Consider the following 27,292-nt stretch of genomic DNA (forward strand, 5'->3'; position numbering starts at 1 on the left):
GTTTGCCAACTTTCTGGCCCCCCAGTGCTAGAATTCCCAAGGGAGATCTTTAGCTGGAGCTAAGGCAGTTAACACCAAATATGGGTCTGGCCTCCCATGTTACTCAGGCCTGTAAGTAACACCAGGTAAGGGCAAGGCGGATAAAGGGACAGTCTCTATAATCAGGTTTTCACCATAGGCAACTTGATACTTTGTGTTAGTTTGAAGGGCCCAAATGCTCTGGTGAGGGGCACTGTAGAAATACAGGGGACTCCTAGTGATATCTGTTCATTTTTCCCTTGCTGAATTTGGAACGGAAGCATTTTCCATGCAGCATGAGGCAGTGAGAGGAAATTGTTTCCCTTTTAAATGGGATGCACTCACATGAAGCTCAGCTGTTCATCCGGATTAACTCATTAGCATCCTTCTCCTCCTCTCAAACAGCACCCTGGTGTTCCAGCTCTGCTCCAGAGATGGTTTCTTGCAGCCAAAACACTAGGGGCTGTGCAGAGCTGATGAGGAATGCGTTTCCCTGCCTGGAAACTTGAGACAGCAGTGTCCTTTTGGGAGCACAGATTACATAGGCATTTCCCATCCAGACGGAAAGGGCTTGTGACAAGCTGGCCTTTATTTCTTAATCTGTATTTGAAATTAATTTGAAACAAAGACTGTGAATGGCTAGCCAACTACAAAAGCAGTTTCTCCTCCCTTGGTGTTCACACCTCAACTGCTAGAAGAGGACCTCACCCTCCCTGATTGAACTAACCTCGTTATCTCTAGCCTGACTCACTCTTGCTTGCATATTTATACCTGCCTCTGGAAATTTCCACTACATGCATCCGACAAAGTGGGTACTCACCCACGAAAGCTCATGCTCCGATACGTCTATTAGTCGCCACAGGACTCTTTGCTGCTTTTATTTGAAATTAATAGTCATAGTGAAATGCCCTTGATCTGTTAAGCACCAATCAACAAGTGCTTTTTGAGTGTACAAGGCCATGTAAGTAGACAGGATAAAGCATTGGAGGGGAAACTAAGCTGAAATGACTTGTCTAAGATCACTTGATAAATCAGAGCTGGGACTGGAACTCACATCTCCTACATCCCAGTCTAGGGCTTTATCCACTAGGCCACTGACTGACCCTTCTTCCTAGCCCACTCGTGAGGTGCTTTGACAGTGCGGGGAAGGATTGTCCTGCCATTGCCCATGCTGTGGGTGGATGAAGAGCAGCTTCCACTCCCCAGGGCTGTAAATCCAGCACCTTTCTCTAGCATGAAATTCATATGAAAAACCAAAGCAAGTTGAATAAAATAACCATGATCCCATATAGGAACTGCGGGGAGGGTGAGATCACAGATACGAGAGTTTCTTAAAGGAGAACAACTCACCTCTCCATTGCATAAAGGCATCCCTGAGCAGAGAGATCAGCACAAGGAGTATGCACCACATAAGTCCAGCGTACGCCTTATTCTGAGAGTGTGAGTGGGACTTCCGTGGCACAGAGGCTGTGTGCTGGCTGGCTGCATAGGGGCGAATTTCACCTCACTATAACCACAACATTACACCCTTCCATTGAATAGTCTAGAGCCCCAGCCAACTTTCTAAAACTGATTATCTGGTGGGAGAGAATCTCCCATTTTGATACTTACATACCAGAAAACAGCCACGTTTTGTTTCATGGGCACTTATGCCTTATGAAAGCAGACATTCAATTTAATCCAGCCAGCCACAACTCTTCCGCCCCTTGAGCAGAGTCATAACCATAGATCAGGGGTGGCCAACCTGTGCTTCCGGAGCCACATGCGGCTCTTCAGAAGTTAATATGCGGCTCCTTGTATAGGCACCGACTCCGGGGCTGGAGCCACAGGTGCCAACTTTCCAGTGTGCCGGGGGGTGCTCACTGCTCAACCCCTGGCCCTGCCACCCCTTCCCTCCCCCACCCCTGAGCCTGCTGTGCTCTCGCTCCTCCCTCCCCCCCCAGCCTCCTGCACACTGCGAAACAGCTGATCGGGAGGGAAGGGGAGGCGCTGATTGGCGGGGCTGCTAGTGGGTGGGAGGCACTGGGAGCTGATGGGGGGGCTGCTGACGTATTACTGTGGCTCTTTGGCAATGTACACTGGTAAATTCTGGCTCCTTCTCAGGCTCAGGTTGGCCACCGCTGCCATAGATTTAAGACATACTATAGCTCTGCTATACAATTTAAAGGCTGCTTTGGCACCTGAGAGCTTTATAATTCTTCCCCCCTGCAATACACACACAGTCCTTAGATGTGCTGAATGCTGTCCTAATATGCTCTCTCCATGTGTCTGTATTTTTTCCCAGCCCAGATGAGTGTTTTTCTATGCACTTCTGTGTTGACCTCACTTAAGTTTTACAAGGCAGTGGGACAAAGATGATCCTTTATTCCCATTGCTCCAGTGTGGGCCCCACAGCCAAGGTAGCTTTAAACAGGTGATTAATAGGGCATTGCTTTCCTTATGCAGATCTGCATAAAATTATCTGACAGCTTTATCTCTTTGCCTTCTCCTCTTTTCTCCCCTGTTTTAATTGAAACTGAATTTGAGTGCTGGTGAAAAGGCCCAAGGTTGGAAGCCCCAGAGATTGCAGGCCTCTGGTTAGCCACAAGATGGGTATGCTAAATGTAGTGACACCACTGCCTTTTTGTTTATAAATGGGTCTCACTTAAAGCAGGGCAAAATTTTTCCGACTAATCATTTAGTCACTGAAAAATGCACTTGGGGTTGACTGAAATGATTTGCAAATTTGCGTGGAGTTTGCCGAATTGTTTCAACCAAACTGAAAAAGTCTACGTATGTCGGTAACGTCGATAATGTTTCATTTGGCCCCGCAAAAATTCTGTTTTGATTTTTCAGGCTTTTGTCAGAAGCAAAGGAAAGGAGTCCTAAAAATGACAGGGGAGGGGAGGAGGCGGTGATGATGTTGGCTCCCTTTATAAGCTTTAATCCCCAGGTTAGGGCATTCAGTGGGGATGTGGGAGACGCAGGTTCAATTCCCCTCTCTACCTGATGTAGAGTAGGCATTTAAACTTGCACATTTGGCAATGGGATATTCTGGTATTGGGCTTTCTCAAACTCCCCTCTTGAAGCTGTTCCACTTTTTATCAATATTTATAGTCTCTGGAGTAGGGTCTTGAAGTTGTGTCTCCCACCTCCCCGGCGAGTGTGCTAACTACCAGGCTGTAAAGCATTCTTGCTTTTCCCCACCTGGCCCAGTGACTATGACTTACCACGATGCTCTCTCTGACCCACTGACTCCTTGGCCTCTGTGGGAAACGAGAGTGCTAAATTCACGCCAATTGTGGCAGTAGTTTTTTTGGTATTTGGACCCATGCTCTGGGGACTGGCTTGAGACCACCAACACGTTTCACATGAGCCACTGAACAGCTTTTAGGACCTGGCCTGGCTCCCACTGATGCTAATTGGAAGATTTTGATGGGATCTGGTTTGGAGCCTTAATCCTTACTGAGCAGGGAGAGCTTTGAATCAATGACCTAGAAGAAAGAGGCATTGCAGGACATTGCCAATCCAGAGGATTTTATTAAAAATCCAAACTCCCCTGCCCTCCAAAAAACCCTTTTTTCTCCAGTCACTGACTACAATAATTTCCTTGCTTCCTACAGGTTTGCAGGTTGTCCTCAAGTCCATCATGAAGGCCATGGTGCCCTTGCTCCAGATTGGGCTGCTTCTCTTCTTTGCTATTGTGATGTTCGCCATCATTGGGCTGGAGTTCTACATGGGGAAGTTTCATAAAACCTGCTTCTCGAACGAAACAGGTGAGATTGAGCTGCTGCTGTTCCCTCAGTAAGTCAGCAGGGCACACGTTATCCATTTGAGGGCCTAGTGTTGTCTCTCAGAGAATTGACCTACGTAAGAAAGGTTGAATTCCACAGGGTTTTTTGTGATGAGACTTAAAGCCAAAGTCCAGGAGCTTGTCTAGTGATGACCTCTTGACCCAGAGGTATCCTGGCAAAATTCCAGCTGGAATAATTACCTTCTGTCTCCCTTATTCACCTTGCAGTTTGACTTGGATGTAGTGGGCCCAGTTTTCTGCTGCTATAAGTCCGTGCAGCTTCACTGGCCCAGTACTCTTCACTTCCTGTCCTAAACTATTGTGTACTGAGCCTGTTTCTGTTTTTTCCAGGCTAATTTGTGTGTAACATTTGATTAATACAATTTCCAGTTTTTGTCTCTACGTTCATTCGGTCTTCTTCAATTTCTCTTTTCCATTCAAGTTAGGGTATGTCTACACTACGAGATTAATTCGAATTTAGATAATTCGAATTTGGGAAACAGATTGTATAAATTCGATTGTGCGCGGCCACACTAAGCACATTAATTCGGTTTTTAACCACATTAATTCGGTGGTGTGCGGCCACACTACCCCTAATTCGAATTAACAAAATCGATTTTGGTGCTACTCCGCTCGTCGGGGTGGAGTACAGAAATCGATTTTAAGTGCCCTTTAATTCGAAGTAACTGGCTCCGTTGTGTGGACGGGTTAAGGATTAATTCGGATTAACGCAGCTAAATCCGAATTAAAGTTGTAGTGTAGACCAGGCCTTAGTTTTCTGATTCTTATTTTCCTCTGTGTTTTCTGGCTTTATTCTAGCTGATTACACCACAGCCTTCTATATTAGACCCCTTTCTCCCTCCTGCTCTGTTTTCTTTTTTCCCCTTCCACTCCTTCTCTCCCTCCCGGCCCACCTTCTCTCAGTGCCGCAGAACGCTTGGGTGCACACATGTGCACTGGCAACCAGATAGATTCTCCTTTCATTTACAGCACTATAGCTCCATTGGATGGATTTACTCCCAGTTTACACCAGTGTGTGTAAGAGGCAGCTCAGGCCCCCAGTTTGTGTGTGTGTGTGTGTGTGTGTGTGTGTGTGTGTCACTTTTGCATTGTAACTGGCAACCAGGCACTCATGGCGCTGGCTGGATGCAGTGACTTTTGATTTCAAGATGATTGGGGTTCTGATGTGCAGCTGTTTATTTGTGAGATCAGTAGAGGTTGCTGGGATAAGAGACAACACCATAGCATGAAGCGTGGGTTGGGACAGATGGCGAGCAGCAGGGAAGTCAGAGAGAGAGACAAATGAAAATTCTAGGAGGAGGACACAGGGGTGAAGGACTTCACAGAGAGGGAAGTCAGAACTGGACGGAGCTTTGAGAAGGGCAGGCCGAGGGCATGACCTGAAGATGAGTGGGAGGGACAGTCCAGAGCTGGTGAGAAAGAGGAACTGGAAGGCCGCTAGCTAAGACTGGCCATCAGTGTGACGGTTGAAGTCCCTGTGAATGAGGAGAGACGGGCAGATGGAAAAATCAGTCAGAGAGGAAGAAGAGTCCAGAGGGATGGTTCCGAACCCGGCTGAGGGAGAGACGAAGGAGGGAGTAGAGTGCGAGCAGGCTGAAGCTGAGAAGGAGGGGGAAGAATGAGGGGCTATGGCAGATGAGAGGAAGGAGGAATCGATGGCATGACCACAGTCTTCCAGGTGGGGCGTGTAGGAAACAGAGAAGGAAGTGGCTACGGAAGCAATTGCGGGGAATTTGGGAAGAGTGTGAGGCAGGCTGCTGGAGCATGGCCGAGGATGTTTCAGTACCAGTGCCTTGTAAGGGCGACATGGCTGGGCCCTTAGGATGCTCTGTTACAGAGTGTACAGTCTGCACAGTGTACCCCGTGTCCGGGCGGAGCGCTCACAGCTAGCACTGTGAAAATCCTGGGGATTGGTCCTGCTTTGAGCAGGGGGTGGGACTAGACGACCTCCTGAGGTCCCTTCCACCCCTGAGATTCTATGATTCTAAGTGTCTACACGCTGACCCCTCCCATCTGCTGCACTGACTCCATAGTCACGCAGTCTGATCAGCAATGCAGCACCTGTGGTTAGAGAGAGAGAACGCCCTCACAGCATGTTAATAAAAGGCCAGATGAAGGATAAGGATAAAACCTGGCAATTGCCATAAGAAACGTTGCGGCCTGGAAATGGGAAATTGGACCCTGCGGTGAAAATGACACGTGTCTACCTGCCACTGTGTAATAAACCCCAGAAAATAGAGGAGTAGGGCCTGGACACCCAGAGACCCTTAACTAAGGGCAGGTGCAACATCAGAATAGCTGCTTGAGGTGCAATTTAACTGTAAAAAACGCAGAACGTGTTCTTCTCCCCTCCTCTCCCCTCCCCCCCCCCGTCAGTTTTTAATCTTTTCATTAACGTGGTGCCCAGTTGTATTAGGTGGTGTGGAATCACACAGGGAAAGAGTTCCTACTACAAGGAGCTTGCAAGATAAACCATTTTAGTGATTATCATTAAGCATCTGTTGCATTTATTTATTTAGATTTATACGAACCGTAATAAAAGAGTGTCCCAGCCAATGCTCTGGGAGGCCCTTGGCAATTCTGTAAAAACTCTGTTACAATAGTATCTTACATTGTCACAGGGCTTTGCAAACCCAGAGTGAGATCCTTTTCTTGTGTAAGGTAAGCGAAACCTGGCACAATGATCCAGGTAAGGGGGTTTGCAGAGAGCTGACTCCAGAGGAAAGCAAGAAGATTGCTGGAAGAAATGGATTTTAAGAAAGGATTTGTAGGAGGGGAAGAGAGCTATTTAAATGAACAGCTCTTGGGGGGGGAAGGGGCTGCCTGTCTTTTTGTTCTGTGTTTGTACAACAGCCCAGTGGGGTTCTGGTCCAGGACTGGGGCTCAGAGATGCTACCACAATTCAAATGGGTAATAACAATATTGCTGGCCAGGGAGTGGAAGATCTTTCCCAAGCGGAGATGGCCGTGTAAGCAGTTATATAGAGCTTTGCTTTTTCAAAGAGCTTTACGGCTATTAGTTAAATGATCCTCCCCCAGTGAGCTGGGTAGCTATTTAAATAGGTTTAAAAAGGCTGCCTGGCCATTGAATGATGTGGGGCTTTCAGCTCTGTTCTGGGCTCAGAAATAACTTCCATCGAACACACGCACAAGGCCACTGAGCAGCAGCATGGGAGGCAGCGTTCCCTAGTGGTTAGAGCACTGGGGTGGGACTCGGGAGACACGATTTCTATTCCCTGCTCTGTCAGTGTGTGACTGGCTGACCTCGGGCAAATCACTTCCCTTTGTGTCTGTTTCCCCATCTGTAAAATGGGAGTAATGATACTGACCTTCTGGGTAAGGTGCTTTGAGATCTCCTGATGAGAAGAGCTAGATAACAGCTAGGATTGTTCCTATTTTACCCCCATTTTCTAGCTGGGGAAATAGAGGCACAGAGAAGGGAAGTAACTTGCCCAAGCTCACCCTGCAGCTCACGTGATAGAAATGGGGATGAGGTTTCACGGGCTGGTTTCTCCATTCCCTTGTGCCATGTGGAGTCATTTATGCCAGTGCAAACGGAGCATGAAAAGCTCCTGAATCCACCTGGGAATGACTGGCGTGCAAGTGACAGCGTGGGGTCAGGGCAGTGGACAATCTGGCCCTAGCTCTCCAGAGTGACTGAGGGGATGCAATTGGGGAGATGTTTGTTTGAGATGACAGACGATTGCAAGGATATGGGAGCAGAGACACAGGTGGGAGTCAGACTGTTTGGGGCCTCGCAGGTGAGGAGGATGATCTGATGTGGTAGTAAGACAGCCGTCGTCTGGGCTGACGGACTGGGGCTTGAACTGGGGACCTCCAGAGTGGAAATCATGAGTGGCTAAAGAGCCAACGCTCCCTAAGGGGGAGTTGTAACAACTCACATCCCAGGTGGATCAGACTAGAGGGAGACCTGTAACATGTCTACACTGGTGGGTTACACTAGGAGACTGCCAACGAGTGAGTGTGAGGAGGGGAGAGCCCTGGATAAAGAAGATGGCTAGAGTGGTGGTGTTTTGCAGTGGACCGGAGGTGGGGAGAGGTGAGAACCAGGGGTCCCAGGGAACAGAAGGTTCAAGTGATCAGGTGTTGGTCTAAGCATCGCGTAATACTCTTCTTTATGCCCTTGGCAAAGCGCCACTTAGAATTCTCAGCCTTTTCCTCACTGACATGACGGGTTCGGTGGGTGGGGCAAAGGAGGGAAAGTGTTAGGTAGTTGCTGGGTTTTTTCCCGTTTAATGTTTGTAGCTTCTTTTAAAAAAAAAAAAAGCCACAGTCCCATTCATGGTCACTTGGGAGCCATCTTGGTGGACAACATCACGATGATGTTATGACTGACAGATCTCTAGGCCAAGCGGAAGGCTGAGCCCTGTTTGTGGCATGTGATGTAACATACCCAGCTTAGCACTGCTCTTGGAGTAGCACTCAAGTATGGAACTGGGAGCCTAGCCAGAAGCTTGTGAGTACCATACATCATGGCATCTGGCATCTCGACAGGAGGGAAGCAGGGCCAGCTCCAGAAGGAAGGTTATGACCTCCTTAAAGCCTCCCCCTTACCAGCATATGAAGGAGTCTCTGTTAAAGGGCACCACGCAGCTCTCTGCGCTGTGGTTAATGTGTTCATCTACAGATGAATTACAGAAATTGATTCTACCCAGTTCCCTCTCCTCCCCTCCTCGCTGCATTTCTGAAAAGGCAGCGGGCGAGGTTTCCTGGATCTGGAATCCCTCGTGTGCAGGGAAAGCAAAGCATCCCGCTAATCTAATCAACCCAGCCTTTTAAACCTAAATGCCTAATCTCAGAAGAGGTGCATTAACAAGCTCAGGTCCATTTGCTCTGAGCATTGACTTCAGGGTGGAAATATGAACCTCCTCAAGGAGCTGCATCCCTGCAACAGTAGTAGGTCTGGGGATCTGGGGAGTTAGGGGGATTCAGGCCTGGCCTTGTTCCCAGTCCCCAAATGAAACAGTCACTTGGGATTCTTATGGAACCCAAGAAGCAAAGAGCAGTAATTCAGAAAGCCGGTGAGCTCATGGGATATGAATGGAAATGTCATGGCCCACATCGACACAGCTTTAGTAATATGGCACAATGGGCTGTTCTGAGCTTATGGAAAAGACACTTTTTGTTTTGGTGAAAACCAGGCAAAAGTCTAAGATAGACTCACACATTAGTGTGCGATTTTCAGTGAATATGTGAGATATTTTTCCACTCTCCATAATCTTCCATGCACTCATGTGTTGCTGACACAGAGAATTCTTTTATGCACACCCATTTGCACATATTCTCATTCATCATTCCCTGCTTACCAGACTCCAGAAGTTATGGCTACAAAATTGTCTTGAGATAGGAAGGCACCACACCCGTTTCTGAATTTTCCTTTGGACGCCTACCTAGTCCTTTGAAACATGCACTAGAGATTATGGGCCAATTCTGCGTTGTTACACCAGTGTCAAAATCCAGAATAATCCCATTGAAATCAATCGTGTTATCCTGGATTTATAGCTGAGATCAGATTGGGAACTCTTTGGGGTCTCTCCTTTTGAGTTTGTGTAGACGAGAGGTTTGTTTTAACTTGAGTTAATTGATTGATTGTTAACTTGAGTTGCTAAAAGACTCATCTAGATGTGACCCAAACCGTTGTTCTGTGATGCAAACCTTTGTGGTTTAGTTGTATCCTGGGACAAACTTTGTGGCATGGATTTAAAAACAGGTTAGCATTTAAAAACTTGAGTTAACTAGTATTCAGTTACAAGAACTCTAGACTTGAGCTGGGTGAAAATATTTCTTGTGATCCCTTTTTTCACCAAACAATGCAGATTCAGGTTGACTGAAAGAATTTGAGAATTTGGACTGATTTTGCCAAATTGTTTGTCATGGGGAAAAAAGGAAATGTCTTCAGAAATGTCAAAACTCTTCATTTCAGCATGTCTGAAACAAGCATATTCAGTGATTTGCAGAGCCCTACTCTAGGCTGTGCATGTACAGCTCCTAGCACAATGGGGCCCTAATCTCAGTTGCAGCTGGCAAGTCATTACTGGGATGCAAATGATGATAATTTGGCCGCATCACTTTGCAAACTTTTAAAAAAAATAGTAGGTGGCATAGCTAATTCCGATTCCCTCCCCTGCATTCTCTTTTTCACATGGACTTTAGAAGACCCGACTTGCTTGTCATGTCTCCTGCTCATAAGGTAATCAATACATGTAGTAATAGATGTTCATTGCCTTTAGAAAGGATTACCTTGTAACAAAAGGCCAAACGTCAGAAAGCCGGCCGCGCTTTTCCAAGGGGCCCCTGGAGAATTGTCCTCAAAGACTTTATTTTCTTCTTTCTTCTTGCTGCCTTGCCTCAGTAAACCCTTCAACATCCATTACAAGAGCCAAAGCGACCCACACGGGAGCCTGAGGGCAAAACCTTGTAGTAAAGGGCTGGTGAGATGGGAAAAGGTTGCTTGCACACACCGTATTGTGAAATACCACAGAGCCAGGCTGCCAGACTTTCCTCTGCAAGCTTCTTTCTGTGTAATCATTATTATTATTTATTATTATTTTATTATTGTTATTACTGATTTTTTCCCCCTTCAGTGAATTTGATTTAGTAAAGTCCTATTCTCATTGCCCCTGCCCTCGCAGTGTCTTTCTGTAAGGACCTTTTCCTCTGCCAGCGTGTTATAAAGGGGCCTTCGTATAAATGAAAAACGTGGCCTGGTGAGTTTATTTACTTTGAGAATCCAGCCCTGGGCTCCCAAAGCTTCTCCATCAACTGCAAGGCGGTAGAGTAATAACTGCTCTAGATAACAGTGAGCATGGAAACCAAGAGGAATATGGATATAAAGTGACTTTAATTTTTGGTGGGAGAGGAGGGGGTTTGAGTGTCTACCTGACAGGTGGTCGATCTTTGCTTAGTCATGACAACAAATTGCTATTTCTGACCTTGCTCAGAGCCAGCGGGATGGGGGAATCAATCATTCTTTGCTTATTCACGACACTGAGTGGATATTTCTGGTCTTGTCTCGGATGTGCTAGCTCACCCTTTCCATACATCCTCTAAGGTCTTCCTGAGTGGTAGAAGTCTTTACCTTCACCTTCAGTAGGGCTGGAGGACAACCACCATAGAACAGAGACTGTGTTTCGTACTCAGGGTCGCTTTACAAATGAATTAAATACGGATGACTACTGCAGTGATTGTGTAGGACCAGCAGAGCAGCCATTAGTAGTAGTTATTCATTTATTATTTGTATTGTGGTGGTGCCTGGAGACGGGGCCCCCACTGCGCTAGACTCTGTACAAACATGTAACATAGTGACAGTCCCATCCACAAGGGCTTACAGTCCATTCTATGTTCAGCGCTTGGCAGCCATGGACATGAAAACCTGTTTCAATGAGAGAAGTCGCATTGGAAAGGGCATGCCAGCCTCCTCCTCTACACTCTCCAACATGGGCCAGGAGGGAGTTGGTATGCCCTGGCCCCAGAGCCTCTGTTGAATATTTCCCTGCTAGATGGCCCCTACAGCAGTTCAGCATTGCCTTCTTTGCACTGGGGAGGAGCACAAAACTTGCTAAGAGACATGAACCCACTGCCTTCGGTCCCAGAGGTTAGCATGCTCTCAGCTGTGCTACACGGACTATGGTATCATGAGCCTCTGGCCTGCATTGCTGAAGTTACAGGGCTTAGTTCTCCTCTCTGTCCTACTGTCTGGTCCCAGGGAAAAGTTAGAGCCGTTTAGGTGCAGCTCTAACTTTCACCGCTGGCATTAGGCACTCCTTGTACCTCTGGGTACGGTTTCACTTCACGCTGGAGATCTATGTCCAGCTTGAGTAGACATGCCCACACTAGCTATGATCAAGCTAGCGGGTGGCGTGAGCGGTGGGATGGGCTAGCCGTCTGAGTGCGTAGCGCCTCTCCTGGGCGGGATCAGACTCGGGGCTGCTAGGCCCTCCCACTGCCATGGCTACACGTCTGGTTTCAGCATGCTAGCAAGATCAGAGCTAGCGTGGGTCTGTCTCCGAGCTTGGGGAGTGATTCCCAGCTCGAGAAGCGTAAACATACACTATATAGGATGGGGTTTAGCTTTGCTCTGCCCCTCCCTTCATGACCTCGCCCTTGGAACACCCTCAACATTCTCCCTCCCGCCCCTTCTGCTGGGACAGCTGCTGTGCTAAGTGGCCTTAACAGACCGGAGAACCTGCCTCATAATCTTTGTGTTTCTGTCCCTCATCACTTGGGGGGGGTAGGGAGAGCTCAGTGGTTTGAGCATTGACCTACTAAACCCAGGGTTATAGGTTCAATCCTTGAGGGGGCCACTTAGGGATCTGGGGTAAACATCTGTCTGGGGATTGGTCCTGCTTTGAGCAGGGGGTTGGACTAGATGACCTCCTGAGGTCCCTTCCAACCCTGATATTCTATGATACAATAGTAGTAATGTTAATACTTAGCACTTTTCTACACATTACAGTATGTCCCTGAATCACAGTATTCATTCTGCTTTAAATCAAGGGCATCTCCTTGGTCTACTCTGACCATTAACGCTATAGTATTGCTCAGTTGGGGCCCCAAACATGGCACTAACACCGTTGTGGGCTCTAGGTTTTGGACACATGGGGCCTGATTTTCATTTACACTGTCACTAAAGCCCCTATCACCCACCCCCTGGCAATGTAAAGGGCCTTACGTGGGCATACATTATAGCTACACCCACTTTAAGATCCCAAAGTAGCATAAAGGAACCTTCGTGTAAATGAGAATCAGACCCTGCTTTTCCTGGAGGCAGTTTGGTGAGAGCTCAGTGATACCGGTATGGTTGGGAGTCTTTGATCAGTAACTGTTTCCCTCCCCCACCCCTCTTGTCTCTGCAGGTGAGGAGGTGGGAGATTTTCCTTGTGGAGAGGATCCCCCGGCCAGGCAATGTGAGAATGGAACCACATGCAGGAAATACTGGCCAGGCCCCAACTATGGAATCACCAACTTTGACAATATTCTGTTTGCTGTGCTAACTGTCTTCCAGTGCATCACCATGGAGGGCTGGACTGACATCCTCTACAATGTGAGTATCACAGACAATATCCACAAAGAGATCTCCGGGCGATGTGTGAATTGCGTTTTTCTAGTCCACTGCGGGGGCAGGCTTCGCACAGATTCCCAGTGTGGAGAACAAAACAAGGAGGAACTTGTCAGTGGTTCATTCTTACTGAGATAGGATTAGAATTCTGGCTTGAACTGCAAAACACATCAGCTGGTTGGTGTTTTTCCATCAATAGCCCTCAGCCCAGGCTTTTTTGGGACTGTCCCAATTTTCTTAAGGCAGTCCTGTGGCCCGCGAGCACTGTGCTTTGTAGGACATTCCTTGATGCCTTATAATCCTTTACGGGTCCCACCAATCATTATCGCAGTCCAGAGAGATGGCATTTTGAGGCAGCATTCCTTGTATTTGCATACCTATGTAGTGACTTTTGATTCACCATGATGATACCATGCCAAAATGTCATCAGGTTACATTGCAATGTACTGATGCAGTTTCACACCAAATGGGTTTATCCCATTGTAGGAGCTCCAAGCGTTGAGTCCATCCTCACTATTTCTTATAGAATATATTTCATCAAAGGCCTAATAGAAGTGGCACAATCAGTGACTCCTTGACATTCGTCTCTTGTATCTAAGGGCTTTCCCATACACCTAGTGCTGTGTATTGTAACATGCTTGAAGGAACATAGGTAGATGATGGTCTCAAATGGAGGGCTGGTTTGGGTTATTCTGGGAGCATTTTACAAGCCACATTCTTACCTGCCGTATCTCCACTGACTTGGGCGGAGCTGCACCCAGGATGAATGTGGTCTTTTGGGTCTGAACCTTCATTGCCTTGCACTTTGTTTAGTCATTTACACGTGTGCAAAGTGGGTACAAAAGGCTACAGTTTAGATCTGAGAGTATTTTCCAGCCGTTTTGAACCCTCTTTGTGCCATGTAAGTGACTGCACTCGGCACAAGGGAGTAGAGCACGCTGGTGGTAGAACACGCTCATGAGTGCTAGTGACACCGAAATGTTTTGTATTTAATTGAGGGGTTTGTGTGATTATAGCCAATGCAGCAGCACACTTCGGGGCAGGGAGACGTTTATAGGGTGCCTTGAGTAGTGCTGTAAAGCATGAGGCCAAAAGCGATGTGACTTGTAACCACTCCAGAAGTGCTGCAACCTCCTGCTTTACAGGCCTAATGGGTTTTATTGCTTATCGTGGAATGGAATTTAGACATAAGGGAAAGAGTCAGACAATTGCATTTACTGAGCATTATTGGAATGGGCACAGCCAGTGACCTATGAGAAGACTTTAGCTGTGCTCAGTGTTTTAAAAACCATTTCATTCTGGGCTATGGGACCCCTTCCCTCTGGATAGTTCTATGACAGCAGGACAGCATGGTTAGCAGCAAGCACGGTAAACTGTAAGGTGCAATTCTGCTTTATTTGAAGCCGATACATCTCATTTATTCCCTTCTCTCTTCATTGCACAAGTCTTCATTTCTCGACAATCGCCGGCCCATTTAGATTGGTCGCAGAAGTCTGCAACCGCGAGGTGGAGCGAAGGCCTCACTTCCCAGCCGTGTTCCCCCCTCCACTCCCTGCCTATTTCATCACACAGCCAGTCCCCCCAGACCCATTCACTGACCCTTTCTCTTCTCTCCACAATCAACAATCATGCGAAAAGCCCATTAGAGTCCTGGTTTTGACTTATTAATCAATAAATGGCATATTAGATCATCTTCCTCCAGCCTGCCTTTTGTCTAGCATGCAGGGCGCAGAGTTGGCTATTGGAATTGATTTGGGGTTGCTTTGAAGTTATTGCAGTACCATTAACCTAATTGGAAACCGATACATTGATCTGGGGCAGCAAGGATTGGCTGTGCAAACGTGATTCGGACGCTGCAGATCTTGTCTGTGGAGCAATAAGCCCCAGCCGCTTATCCCTGGTTAAGCCTTAGATGTCAGGTGGATTTCCCATCACCTACAAGTGGGAGGCTCTGTGAATGGCTGAGGACAATGTTTCTTAGGCTGTGACGCTGTCATTCCTGTGGGAGCACAAATGCAACCATGGGCAGTTCAAAAATGGAGGATTGTTTTTCTTTCCAACAATTCTATCCTATTTCTGATCTGCCTGTTTCCATGATATCAGAAGCCCCAATTCAGGAAGGTTCTTAAGCATGTGTGTAACTTTAAGCCAATGAGCATGTGTGTAACTTTAAGCATCTGCCTATCACCATGGTATCCAATATCCCTTTGACTTCAACAGGAATGCGCACATGCTTAACTCTGTGCATGTGACTAAGTACCATTGAGAAACATGGCCAAAGAGTCACCTAGCCATCTAGATTCAACTAAAGCAGAGTTAGATAGACGATAGCCAGGTCTATCTGTTTCCATATTAAAGTAACTCCTCATTTAACGTCGTCCCGCTTAATGTTGTTTCAATGTTACGTCCCTGCTCAATTAGGGAACATGTTCCTTTAAAGTTGTGCAATCCTCCCTTATAACATCCTTTGGCTGCCTGCTTGTAAGATTCTGTGGAAGAGCAGCGTCTTTACAAGAGAGCATTGCACAAGTTCCGCTTCTCCGCCTCCTCCCCCTCCCTCGCAGCGCTTCCCCCGCTGTTTGGCGGCGCTTAGGACTTTCTGGGAGGGAGGGGGGAGGAGCAGGGAAGCTCCACGTCTCCACTCCTCCCCCTCCCTCCCAGAAAATCCTAAGTGCCGCCAAACAGCTGTTTAGTGGCGTTTAGGATTTTCTGGGAGGGAGGGGGAGGAGTGGAGACGCAGGGCTTCTCCGCTCCTTCCCCTCCCTCCCAGCACTTCGCGCTTAGGACTTTCTGGGAGGGAGGGGCAGGAGCGGGGAAGCGCTGCATCTCCGCACCCCCTCCCTCCCAGAAAGTCCTAAGCGCCGCCAAACAGCTGTGCGTCCTCCGGAGAGGAGGTGGAGTGGGGGTGGGAAGAGGTGGGCCTGGAGTGGAGCGGGGACAGGAAGAGGCGGGCCTAGAGCATTCCTGGCAAAGTCCAAGCCTGTTCTTCTCCGGGGAAGCAGCCGCTGCTGCTGCAAAGGTGTTTCCTAGCGTTCTTGCCTGCAGCGGGCTGTGCCTGTGTGGGGTAAGCCTGGGGCACTTCCCAACCACAGTACAGTACTATACAGTATATAATGCCTTTTGTCTGCCTCAAAAAAATTTCCTTGGAACCTAACCCCCCGCATTTACATTAAATCTTATGGGAAAATTGGATTCATTTAACATTGTTTCACTTAAAGTTGCATTTTTCAGGAACATAAATACAATGTTAAGTGAGGCGTTACTGTACCTGTCCTTCTGCCAGCTGCATCCCCTATATCCCTCTGATGGTACACTCCTATCACTTACTAGTGAGCTGTGCTGTTCACAGGGTAGCAGCAGAGTGAAAAGGGGTGGGGAGGGATAAGAGAAGAGAAAAGGGAAGATCCATCTGGTTTGTTGTTTTGTAATTGCTTAGTATCAGAGGGGTAGCCGGATTAGTCTGTATCCACAAAAACAACGAGGAGTCCGATGGCACCTTAAAGACTAACAGATTTATTTGGGCATAAGCTTTCGTGGGTAAAAAACCCACTTCTTCAGGTGCCACCGGTCTCCTTCCTTGTTTTTGTAATGGCATAGTTTTCCTCTGGTTTCCCCCAGTGCCTACTCGTATAATTTAGAAACATACAACAGAAACACTAAGCTCATCAGAGCAACTGTGCAGTGATGCAACTATCAGACTGTGCACAACCGAGAGTACCCAGCCCATCAAAGCCTGCGGCTCCAACCAACCCAGCCGCGTACCAGCTATTCTGTAGACTTTGCTGCCTGCGCTGGCTGAGTCTAGAGTGTGGAAGTGAGCCAGAAGGACACTGCATTTTGTATCCATCGCTCTACAAGCACGTTACAAAGGGAGGGTGCGAGGGTCGTGATCCTCACTAGATAGAGGAGGGGAAATGAAGTATAGAGCAAGACAATGAGTTGTCCAAGATGAGTCAATAGCAGAATCTAAATCATGCTGACTCATTGCCCCATGCTCAGTCCATTAGACTACAGCTACCCCTAGGGCAGAGCCCAAACTCAGGGACCGAAGCCATGTCTCTGGACTGCCAGCCCCATATTGTGACCCGCTCTTCCCTGCCCGTGTGCCTAAAATGCAAAACAGGAGACGCCTGGATATTTTCTCTGGTTTGTTAATAATGAGCATGTGCCGTACATAGCTCCATAATCTATCCAACGCTTTAAGAAACAGAGTAAGACGTGGCTTCTACCTTGCAGAGCCTAGTCTGCCCCTCTTTCCTCCCCTCCCCCAGAACATATTGAGGGCCTGGTTATTGGCTAAGGAGTTTGCTTTGCTCTAGGGGCATTCTGCCAGGGAGGAGAAGGTTTCTGAACTGGGACAGGTGAGGGTGGATTAGGACTTTAAAAGGGTGGAGCATGTCCTGATAGGAGACCAACCTTCTGGTCTCTTCTGCTTTCCCCAGGTGAACCTGCCAGCCCCTGGAGGCAGGTTTTTCACCTTGGCCAAGTCGTGGATCCACTTTTTGTTGTGATGCTTAATTAATATTTGCAAAGTGCTGTGAGATCCTGAGATGAGCCTCCAGAGAGGTACAAGTCTGAGTATGCTTTTGTAAGGAATCAGGGCTGAGACTTCTCATGCCATCAACTGCCCAGGAGCCATGAAAAGGTCATCTCCCTGTTCCTATTCCCCTGCCTTTGAGTGAACACTCTCCAGCTCCTGCTAGATGTTGGTTTTACTTGGGCTGGGAAGGCCGTTTACTTTTCCTCTCGCTTTCCGCTGTTAAAATTTTCTCTGGTTTGTTAATAATGAGCATGTGCAGTACATAGCTCCATAATCTATCCAACGCTTTAAGAAGCAGAGTAAGACGTGGCTTCTCCATGGGCTACCGTGGAGCGGGGTCCATCCTAGGGACTGAAAGTGGGTTATCCTGCCGAGCAGTCTGGGGCCCAAGGCCATTATGGGGAAGTTGAGGTTGCAATGAGCTTGGAGGGCCGTTTCCTCCTGAAAAACAAGCAGATTGATTGTTTGATTGCTTTGGATCAATAGCACTCTGTCGCTGTTCATATTTCTCGTCTACAGCCAGCGCTGCTGCTGCGCTCTACCATGAGGGCAGTGGAAAGAGGTACGGCGTTTACCCTATGTAAGTCATGGTTAGGGTCACTCATAAACCCAGAAGAGCATCGCTCACGTCCTAGCTGCTTAGCCAGTTCCTCATTAACATCACCAGGGAATAGGAGTGGTTTCCTTCCCAAAGCAACTTTGGGCTGATAGAAATAACCAATTCTGATTGGTCCTGTTGTCGGAGCCCAAGCCCTAGAGCTCGGGTCTCGGCTGGCAACTAAACCCCAGAGTTCTGGCCTGTTTAGGCTTACTGCTGTGATTCAGCCCACTGGAAAGATGGGCCTGAGCTGTAGCATTGGGATTTGGACCTGAAGTTCCCCAAAGCTTTGGGGGAGAGGGGGGGTTGGATCTGATTCTTCCTGTTCTGGAGATAGACGACCTGCAGAGATCAAATCCAGGCCCAAACTTCCCCAGCCAAGGAGGGTGCTTTGGGTCTGGTTTGCCATTTGGGCTCAGCTCTTTCACAAAGGGTCTTTTTAGGAGCAGCAATGGTTCTGTGGACTGTTTAAGTGTTTCTAAAGGATGGTGCTGACTTCACATCTGATATGGACATGACCTTCCCACGGGTTCTTCGAGAGTAACACAGCAGGCAGAAGGCCGGGCTTCGTGATAGATAAGACTGGCTTGGAAATCCTTAAACCCCTCTCCATGATAATAAACGGAGGACTTATAAAGGCAAGGGGGCGGCTCTCAGGTTTTCATGGACTGCAAAAATGTCTTTCCCTCTTTGCCTCACCCATCTGCCGGTTATGCTTTTATGGGAGTTTCCCTTTAATTGGAGTCAATGAAAGCTTTCTAGCAAGACTTTATGTGGAAAGTGATTTATGCTTGAGGCAAAGAGATTAAAGCATCAATCAGGTAAAATGCTTTAAGAATAAGCTGGGGGAAGCTCATTTCTGAAACAGTAGCACAATAACAGCAGAGTAATCGCTCCAAACAAGCCCTTCTGCATACTGCAGGCTCACCAGCTGTGGCCTGCACCCAGCCAGAAAGCTGCTGTGAGTTTAGAGAGCAACAGATGATTTAGAAACAGTCCCTTTGTCTTGTGGTGCTAATGACGGGGAACCATCTTTTCTCCCGCAAAGAGCAGAGCCAAAATTCTCTCCTACTGAGAGAACCCCAAGGCCTCCGCATAATCTGAGAACATGATTAAAGCATAGACTGAGCCCATCTACACCGCCATTACACTGTTTTAAATGTGTTGGAAGACTAACGTGCCGTAACCATTTTCCCCACCGTGGCAGAACATGTGTTCTCAACATGGACTCGGGAACCAGTTTCCCTTGTCACAGCCCGCCGCCTTTTCTTTGTGGCTCATTGAGAAGATGGACCTGAAACTTTTCTCTGTTGTAGCACGGGGTCACATTATGTAGAAGGTTGAGAACAATTGTGGGAAGATGATAGAGTACAGATGGGACCACAGAGATTCCTCCGTAACATATGGCCAGATTCTGAAACCTTTACTCATCCAGGGTGGTACCTTACTGTGAGAGTAGCCTGCTGAAATACAAAATAACATTGTTCCCTGGACTCTGGAAGCCATAGCTTTTCCCTGTACAGCACAGATGTGACTGTATCTCCCAGTAGAATACTGCCTACTGTTCTGGGCACCTTGATACTAGATACACATCATTACATTGGAGGAAACTTGGAGAACAAGAATTAAGAGGCTGGAGGGACTGAAGATTAAAAGAACTTAATGTGTATAGCTTGGCTAAATGATTGCTCAAGAGGATTAAGATAACTGCCTAGAAGTGTTTATAATAATTTACATGGCTCCTTTCATCCTAAAGTGCTTTACAAATTATATACGGGTACACACCATACAGCACCACTGAAGTACAGCCTCCTGTGGGGTGGGGATTGGAAACCAACCAGCAAACAGTGAGGGATGGGGAGTTTTGAACAAGGACATCAGAGCAAACCTCTACTCTTGCTAAATGTTCCATAGGATCTTTAGAATAAAATTATTACCCACCATAGAGCCCAGGAGTCCTAGTCATGGACAAAGGACCCCACTGAGCTAGGCCCCGTACAAACGCCAGCTAAAAAGATTGTCCCGGCCCAAAGAGCTTACAATGTAAGAAGAAGACAAGACAGTGGGTGGATACAGGGAGGCAGATCGGGGGGACCAGGAGGAAACATTTGAGACAATGTCGGTCAGCGTGATGGACAGTGATCTTGCTGCACCACCAGCCTCACCATTGTCAAGCTTTTTGTTGGCACCACAACGAAGGAAAGTTTTAAGGAGAATGAGTTAGTTGTGCCAGTGTTTACAGGGAGTGCAGATGTTTAGAGGGAGCTCCTTCCAAGTATGAGGGGCAGCGCAGGAGATAGTATGCAGAGCGGACAAGGCCTTGCTTTTCCAGGCCTCTTCTATGGAAAGTGAGTTGCGTGGGACCTAAATTTGATCCTGTGGACTGAGGTTTATTTTCTATTGAAGACTCTTATTGAAGCGTAGCATGGAGGAGTGAGTACACAGCAGGTGCCCTGGGTTCTGCTCCCAAATAACTGAGTGTCTTGGGGCAAACTCTTTCACCTCTGCCTTGGTTTCCCTATCTGTAAAAGGGGGATTGTAATGGGATACTGACCCTTTAAGGCCAGAGGGGTGGTAGTTTGAGTTATCCTGTTCCATGTATCCAGGGAAGGAAATGAAGCAGTCCTGGGTTATAGTTTGTCTGGCAGAGGGAAGGTGAGGGAAAAACCAAAACCACTTTTTCTTTAAGGGCCTGGGACCAGGAGCCTTGTAGAGTGGCAGGGCAAAGTCCCCCCCCTCTTTCAGCTGGCCCAGATAAAGGTTCGGGGTTATTAGATCCACCTGAAGAGGATTATGGTGGTGGTGAGATGACTGAGTGGGAGAATCTCAAAAGGATGCTCCAAGCCCTATCAAGGAGGAGGAATCAGCTAGCTCCTGGTTCCCAGAAGGAGGGCTGTGAAACCTTGAAGGGTGAGTTTGTGGGCTGGCGGGGGAGGGCAGGACTCTCTCAGCCCCAGAAGGAGGGCTGTGAAATCCTGAACCTGGGGGGGGGGGGACGGAGGGGGGTCAAAAGGACCTCACTTCGGGGAGCTGAACAAGATTGAATAAATTACTCCCCAAGACAGAAGAGGATATTGTTTTGCTATAAGTGGATTATTCTGAGAGCCCAGAAGGAAACCAAGGAAGGATGAAGGGGATGCAAATAAGAACAATGCAATGAGACTGGGGAAAGGAAAACTGTGGCTGAATATCGGGGGGAAAAAACTTCTTAGCCGTGAGGTTCAGTAGACAGTAGAATAGTGTCCCCTGAGAAACACGGGAGCTCTATTGCTGGAGTTATTTCAAACTAGACTAGCCAAAGTACCCAGGTCATCCTGCTCATGCAGGATTGTTCTTATCAGGTCTTTCTCCACCCCTAGTTCTAGAATTAGTTACAATATCCTTGGGTACAGTTCTTTACCTCTTTAAAATGTGTATAGTATAGAATCATAGAAATGTAGGGTGGAAGGGACCTCAAGAGGTCATTGTCTTCTACTCCATGTCACAAATATAGTATGGTATGGCACACAGACATTATATGAGTTTTTTTTACCATACGTTCAGTGGCCTCCATATGAAATGAGTTTGTGGGCTCAATATAGGCTCTCATAGAAAAGTCCTGCAGCATTTAATGGGCCGTAGTGAATTCATAGATTGCAAGGCCAGAAAGGACCATTGTGATCATCTAGTCTGACCTCCTGTACCACACAGGCCAGAGACCTGCCCCACAATAATTCCTAGAGCAGATTGTTTAGAAAAAAAAATCCAACCTTGATTCAAAACATCTATTTAGTAATCTTACTGTCAAATTTTTGAACCATCCTGGAGAGTACAATAGAGCATTCTATCCCTGCTATAAAATTCTATAGGATATTTAAAAAGCACCTACTATTCAAAGGGATGTCATCTTCTACTAACTACTATGGGGTTTATAGCACCCAATTACATTTCTACAGAATCCTGTTGGCTTTCTCCCTGTCAGATTCTATAGGACTTTTCCATACAAAATGGGAAATGACTGCCTAGGAAGAAGTACTGCAGAAAGGGATCTGGGGGTCATAGTGGATCACAAGCTAAATATGTGTAACACTGTTGCAAAAAAAGCAAACATCATTCTGGGATGTGTTAGCCAGAGTGCTATAAGCAAGACACCAGAAATAATTCTTCCGCTCTCCTCTGTGCTGATTAGGCCTCAACTGGAGTATTGTGTCCTGTTTTGGGTGCCACAATTCAGGAAAGATGTGGACAAATTTGAGAAAGTCTAGAGAAGAGCAACAAAAATGATTAAAGGTCTAGAAAACATGACCTAGGTTGAAAAAATTGGATTTGTTTAGTGTGGAGAAGAGAAGACTGAGGGGGAACATAACAGTTTTCAGGTACATAAAAGGTTGTTACAAGGATTTGATGTAGTTGGGGATTGGTCCTGATTTGAGCAGGGGGTTGGACTAGATGACCTCCTGAGGTCCCTTCCAACTCTGATATTCTATGATTCTAAGGAGGTGGGAGAAGAATTGTTCTTCTTAACCTCTGAGGATGGGACAAGAAGCAATGGGCTTAAATTGCAGCAAAGGCGGTTTAGATTGGACATTAGGAAAAACTTCCTAACTGTCAGGGTGGTTAAGCACTGGAATAACTTGCCTGGGGAGGTTAGACAAACACCAGTCAGGGATAGTCTAGATAATACTTAGTCCTGCCAAAGTGCAGGGGACTGGACGAGGTGACCTCTCAAGGTATCTTCCAGTCCTACAATTCTATGGTGTATGTTTTCCACCGGGAGTAGGAGAGTCATTTCTGTTTGTCTCCTTCTCTTGTGCGACGTCAGTGGTTCTTGCTCTCTTCCATACCAGGACTCCTTCCTCCATCTCTTTCCAGGATCTAGCCAGACCCCACTCTCATTTTGCAAAGGCGAGGTGATTGCAACTCCCCTGCCACCTGCCCACGAGCTTCAGGTTGAGAAATCCCTGTGCTACACTTAACAGGAAATAAATAGCAACAGTGAGGTGTGCAAGTCCTGGAACCTAGTACTTTCACCTGTCCTGGGTGACATCCTGGCCCCATTGAAATCTATGTGAGCTTTGCCATTGACTTCAGTAGGGCCAGGATTTCATGTAGGATATATATATATATATTTTTTACAGGCACTTAAACCTATTTGGGGGAGTTTGCCCTGCGAGATATGGAATGTCCTGCAGAACACACAAAATTTCAAATTTCTCTCTCTCTCTCTCAATAAGGAGAGATTGTAATATTTCTTGTAAGTGCAACATCTGTTTCTCCTGCCTAATACCAGTGACCAATGGATATTTCGTATCTGTGAACTCCTAGGGCTGAACTGCTATGCTAATATGTGCTTTGTGGTTCAAAAAAAAAAAATCAGAATTGACCCAAAACTTGAGCCTAATTTGAACCCAACCTTTAGTGGGCTTGAGAATGGCATTTGATTAACTTGGTCCTATTTTTCATTTCTCCCTGTATCTCTGAATTTCCTGGTTCGTGTTAGAAATGGAAGTGGAAGGATCAAAATACAATGAGAAAATTTGTTCTCACTCTATTTCCAGCCCAACGAAGGCAGAAGTCCCTGGAATTTGGGGAGAGAATCTGTGCTCATGAGACTTTAGCCCCAGTTATGTTTCCATAGCTCAGATAAGCATCTCCAGACTTTTGGATACTTCTTTCAGATGAACCTAAAAGACACATTGTTTGAGGTTTGCCCATCACTAAACCAAACTGTGTCTGGGGGTGTTTCTGGGATGTCTGTCAGGGAGGATTTGAGCATGACCAGCCTAGGCTGTGAGAGCCATCAGATTTTTAGCTGAGAAAAGAAAAATTACCCTCAAAGGAAGGTAGAAGTGGATTGAAGCTTGATATGGAACAAAAAGGAGGAGAAAAATAAATAAGATGAAGTAATGCAGCCCTCACTCTCATAGATAGGACTCACCTTTGGTTACTTAATGGAAGGATGAGTCAGTGGTTAGAGCACTTTCTTGTGCTCTGGGAGACCCGCGTTCAATTCCTTCTCCCCCACAAACATCTGATGTGACCGTGGGCAAACCACTTAGTCTCTCTGTTTGTAGAAGAGTTTGTATAATAATGCTACCCTGGCTCAGAGGGGTGTTGGGATCACACAATAAAGACTGTGAGATGCCCAGATATTACAGTGGTGGGGTCAGATAAGTAGCTAAGATAGGTAGCTTCTGTTTGTGAGATTAATCTCTGTGTTAAGGCCAATACAAGTCTAGGCAGTACTTACGTTCTCCATTTAGGGTTTGAATGGCTTTTGCTGGCATTTTGCAAGGGGGTGGTTCTCACCCTGAGGTTATCTACCTGTGCTTGCATGTCTCACCTACTCTGCCTTAGCTGTGGAATAAGCCGGCAAACCCCACGGGGTTCCAAGGAGGTGGCTTTGAAATCACTGTTTTCTCAGAATGCACCTACCATCCCGCCATCAATTAGACGTGATTTTAACTGCCAGCCCAAATCCATACATGTTAAGCACCAGCATCAGCCTGAATAAACGAGGGCTCATTTGCACTTGATATTTATGTGCGCCTGAAGCTAGCTGTCTGCAGTGTCACTGGCTGAAGGGATTTATGGTGGGTTCGAGATCTCTCGCTCGCGTGTGTGTGTGTATCAGTTCTCATTGCTCTCAGTGAACATGCTGAGGAATAAAAACTGTTTAGCCAGCAAAAGCATGGGCAGCCAAAGGGGAAAAAATCACTTGGCAAAAATGTGGCTTTTAATGAAGCCACAAAGGAGGAGGAAAAAGGACAAGTAAAGGTTTTATTTTTTTCACCCTGGCCACACGTCAAGTTTCCAGGGTGACTTTTTTTTTTTTAAGCTGCATTCTCCGTTCTGTGCAACGGGTAGAATTTGCACTATTTGAAAGTGGGGTGCCATGAATCCAGATTGCAGAGGTCACCAGCGCCTGCAAAATGGACCGTGCAACCAAGGTTTTGGAAATCCCTTCCCTGGGATGCTGTGGGCCGTGATGCTGGATTCCTTCTTGGGTGGTTGCTTAGTCATAGGTAAGGGCCCTACCAAATTCACGGTCCATTTTGGTCAATTTCATGGTCATAAGATTTTAAAAATAGTAAATTTCATGTTTTCAGTAAATTTCACGGTGTTGTAATTGTAGGGGTCCTGACCCAAAAAGGAATTGTGTGTGTGTGTGTGTGGGGGGGGGTTGCAAGGTTATTGTAGGGGGGGTTGTGACAAACCTACCCTTACTTCTGCGCTGCTGCTAGTGGTGGCGCTGCCTTCAGAGCTGGGCAGCTGGAGAGTGGCGGCTGCTGGCCGGGCGCCCAGCTCTGAAGGCAAAACCTCTGCTAGCAGCGGCACAGAAGTAAGGGTGGCATGGTCTGGTATTGCCACCCTTACTTTTGCACTGCTGCTGGCGAGGTGCTGCCTTCAGAGCTGGGCGCCCGGCCAGCAGCCGCCGCTCTCTGGCTGCCCAGCCCTGAAGGCAGCGCAGAAGTAAGGGTGGCAATACCATGACCCCCCTAAAATAACCTTGCCACCCCCTGCAACTCCCTTTTGGGTCAGGACCCCCACCTTGAGAAACGCTGGTGTCCCCCATGAAATCTGTAGAGTAGAGGGTAAAAGCACACAAAAGACCAGATTTCAAGGTCTATGACGTGTTGTTCATGGCTGTGAATTTGGTAGAGCCCTAGTCATAGGAATAACTACCAGGGGCGAGAAGATAGATGTCTGCCCACCTGCAGGTGTGTTGATGTCACGCTGGTTAATCTGAAGCTGCAGTGCTTTCTTGTGGGGCCTGGGACACAGCATGATTCACACTGTTGGGAACCAGAGGATGGACATAGGGTATGTCTGCGCTGCAGTCGGAGATGTCATTGCAGCTCTGGTACCATACCTGCACTAGGTTAGATCTAGCTAGCATGGCTAGCAATAGAAGTGAAGATGCGAGGGCATGGGACACAGAGGTCTAGGCGGGTTGGTACTGTCTACACCGCTGCATCTTCACTGATATTTTTAGCCATGCTAGCTAGATTACAGCTCTCTTGGGAGTGCCTACCTGAGCTGCAATCACACCTGCGATTGCAGCGTAGACATGCCCATTGGCAAACCCCACCGGAGGCTGGTGGCCTCATGGTGCAGCCAGTTGCAGGAAATAAGGAGTGGGGAGGATAAAATGTCAGACGCTCGGAGGAGCTAAGAAACGTGCGATCGCTGAATGTTCTGAGACGAGGCTTCCGTGCAGCCTCCTCTTGCTCAGAAGCTCCCCCAAGCTCCCTGCAGGGCACGGACGCAAAAGGCAAAGAAAGCAAGAGTAATCAGTCCTATTGGAGAGCGTCCCCTTTCATCTGTTGTCTAGGGGAAGGTGTCCTCTAGGGTGACCAGACAGCAAAAATCGGGACAGGGGATGGGGGTAATAGGAGCCTATATAAGAAAAAGACCCAAAAATCGGGACTGTCCCTATAAAATCGGGACATCTGGTCACCCTAGTGTCCTCAGGGCCTCCCGTATTCACCCAGGCCTAAGTTATTGTCACGGAAGTAGCTCTGATTAGCTAAATGTTCTGAACGCTGAGAGATGTGGCAGGGAACAGAGCAGCAGCAAACACAGGAGTTGCATTAAGGAACCAGTGTAGCGTATGCCATTTGCACTGAGGCTCATGTGTATAGTGGGTTGTGTGTGAATACCAGAGCATGCTGTCTGTAATGGGGGAGCCCGTCTGCTGCAGAAATGGGCCACATCTATACTAGCCTTCTCCTTTTCGCCCCTGCAGCACAATGAGAAATTTACCAGCCTCCTCAGCCTCTAAAATGATGAGTGTCAAATATCATCCTCTATTTGATTAGGGATACTTTCACCTGCTAATGAGAAGCAGCCCTCTCTCTCACACATGCAGCGCCGATGGGTCCAGCTGCTACCACCGATGGAGGAAGCCTTTGGATTGTGTAAGCCTAGGCAATGGTGTGTTCGGTACAGACAGTGCCCACCCACAGTATGAGGAGTGACTGCTGCCACGAGTGCAGCTGGATTAGTTAATTGACAGTGAATGGAGAAAGCAAGGAGGAGGCTGGTAAGCTTAATTTCAGTACCAGGAAAACTGGTTGAAACTATAGTAAAGAAGAGAATTGTCAGACACATCGATGAACATGATTTGTTGAGGAAGAGTCAACATGGTTTTTGTAAAGGGAAATCATGCCTCACCAATCTACTAGAATTCTTTGAGGGGGTCAACAAGCATGTGGACAAGGGTGATCCAGTGGATATAGTGTACTTAGATTTTCAGAGAGCCTTTGACAAGGTCCCTCACCAA

General features: G+C 47.3%; 1 protein-coding gene across 1 annotated transcript in view; it reads left to right on the forward strand.

Annotated features, from left to right (window-relative positions):
- Positions 1–27,292, forward strand: part of CACNA1B (calcium voltage-gated channel subunit alpha1 B) — a 490,111-nt gene that overhangs the window by 190,244 nt on the left and 272,575 nt on the right. Inside the window, exons 5-7 of the mRNA XM_024206825.3 lie at positions 3,621–3,773; positions 4,294–4,296; positions 12,687–12,874. Of these exons, the coding sequence (XP_024062593.2) occupies positions 3,621–3,773; positions 4,294–4,296; positions 12,687–12,874 (344 nt within the window). The remainder of the gene's footprint in view (positions 1–3,620; positions 3,774–4,293; positions 4,297–12,686; positions 12,875–27,292) is intronic.

The sequence above is a fragment of the Terrapene carolina genome, unplaced genomic scaffold, assembly GCF_002925995.2.
Source record: "Terrapene carolina triunguis isolate 2854851 unplaced genomic scaffold, T_m_triunguis-2.0 Scaffold238, whole genome shotgun sequence".
Classification (NCBI taxonomy): Eukaryota; Metazoa; Chordata; order Testudines; family Emydidae; genus Terrapene; species Terrapene triunguis.